At 42.8% G+C, this 1,935-nt stretch overlaps 1 protein-coding gene across 1 annotated transcript; it reads right to left on the bottom strand.

Annotated features, from left to right (window-relative positions):
- Positions 1-305: 305 nt before the first annotated feature.
- Positions 306-1,311, bottom strand: LOC135968194 (small ubiquitin-related modifier 2). The gene has a single exon (XM_065533618.2). It carries the CDS (start codon positions 1,219-1,221, stop codon positions 934-936), a length of 288 nt encoding a protein of 95 aa, XP_065389690.1. The 5' UTR covers positions 1,222-1,311; the 3' UTR covers positions 306-933.
- Positions 1,312-1,935: the final 624 nt, after the last annotated feature.

Genomic DNA, 1,935 nt, shown 5'->3' with positions numbered 1-1,935 from the left:
ACCCAGGCTGGCATGCAACAGCGTGATCTTGGCTCACTGCAACCTCCGCCTCCTGGGTTCAAATGATTATCCTGCCTCAGCCTCCTGAGTAGCTGGGATAATAGGCATGCGCCACCATGCCTGGCTAATTTTTGTATTTTTTAGTAGAGACGAGGTTTCACCATGTTGGTCACGCTGGTCTCGAACTCCCAACCTCAGGTGATCTGCCCACCTCTGCCTCCCAAAGTGCTGGGATTACAGGCATAAGCCACTGCACCTGGCCTGGACTTTCATATACATGGAATTATGCAATATATGGCCTTTAGTTTTTGTTTGTTTGTTTTTTTTTTTTTTCATTTTAAACAAGAAGTTTATTTAAACAACAAGACGCTTGACTTGAAGGGAAAACTATCTAAGATTCTTTTTTGTTTTAGAGTAATTTATCCCTACTTAAAGACAGATTGCCCTACATGTAACAGCTACGTACAAAAAAGTTATAAAATTGTCCTTGGTTTTACAATGATAAATGAAAAACATTAAAATTCTCCAATTGAACAAGGTATGCAAGGATTTTTATGTTGTGTGTTTTTGTTAAAACAGTGAGAGCAAAATAACTTACTGGAATATAAAGATAAGAGCTGAATGAGCATGCCACTAATGGAGAAAGGGGGTATTTTCACAGAATCAGTATTTTTCCCCATCCCGTCTCCACTTGATGTCAATTAAAACATACCATTGGCTGTTTAGTTAAAAAAAAAAAATGCAATATGCTTGTGCACATATACCAGTTACTTTATGTACAATAAAGGAATGGGGAAGGGGGAAATGAAAGAATAGAGAAAACTATACAGTAGTAGTCAGGATGTGGTGGAACCAAATTGCAGTTTTCTAATTGAGAATGTAATCTTGGTCTTTAAAGAACAGAGTTCTGGAGTAAAGAAGCAGGTTCCCTTTTCAGTAGACACCTCCCGTCTGCTGTTGGAACACATCAATTGTATCTTCATCCTCCATTTCCAACTGTGCAGGTGTGTCTGTTTCATTGATTGGTTGCCCGTCGAATCGGAATCTGATCTGCCTCATTGACAATCCCTGTCGTTCACAATAGGCTTTCATTAGTTTACTAAGTGGTGTATGCCTCTTAATCTTAAACTGCACCACAGAACCATCCTGCCCCGCCACCTTCAAATTAATATGATCGTTATTCTCAGTCTTGACTCCTTCCTTGGGCTTTTCGTCGGCCATGGCGAGCGCCGGAGTCTCCTCAGCTGCCGCTTCACAAAAGAGGTACCAGGTCCGCACCAAACGAGCACACAAGCAGCACCAGGAGCGGCCTGTTTGTTTGTTTTTAAGAAACAATGTTTTGCTCTGTCACCCAGCTGGAGTGCAGTGGCACCATCTTGGCTCACTGCAGCCTCAACCTCCTGGGTTCAAGTGATCCTCCAGCCTTCCAGGGAGCTGGGACTACAGGGTGCGTGACTGTGCCCAGCTAATTTTTAAATTTTTTGTAGAGACGGGGTCTTGCTATATGACCCAGGCTGGTCTCAAACTCCTGGCCTCAAGCAATTCTCCGAAGCTACCATGCCTGGCCTAATATGTGGTCTTTGTGTCTGACTTCCTTCACTCAGAAGAACGTTTTCAAGGTTCATCCATGGTGTCCCATGCGTTAGTACTTCATTCCTTCTTATAGCTGAGTAGTGTTGATTTTAAGTATAGACCACATTTTGCTTATCCATCCATAAGTTGGTGGACATTTGGATTGTCTCTACTCTGTCTATTATGAATAATGCTGCTGTGAACATTCATGTCCCAGTTTTTGTGTGGACACAGCTCCTCATTTCTCTTGGGTATATGCCTAGGAGAGGAATTGCTGGGCAATACAGGAATTCCAATTGTAGCTGTTTGGGGAACTGCTAGACTGTTGTCCAAAGCAGCTGCACCATTTGACATTCCCGCCAG

Source organism: Macaca fascicularis, chromosome 18 (genome assembly GCF_037993035.2).
Source record: "Macaca fascicularis isolate 582-1 chromosome 18, T2T-MFA8v1.1".
In the NCBI taxonomy this organism is placed as follows: domain Eukaryota; kingdom Metazoa; phylum Chordata; class Mammalia; order Primates; family Cercopithecidae; genus Macaca; species Macaca fascicularis.
This window is presented reverse-complemented; position numbering and strand designations above follow the sequence as displayed.

What these genes read in the sequence shown, in the direction of transcription:
- LOC135968194 (XM_065533618.2), bottom strand. Translation starts at nt 1,221, where the DNA reads ATGGCCGACGAAAAGCCCAAGGAAGGAGTCAAGACTGAGAATAACGAT.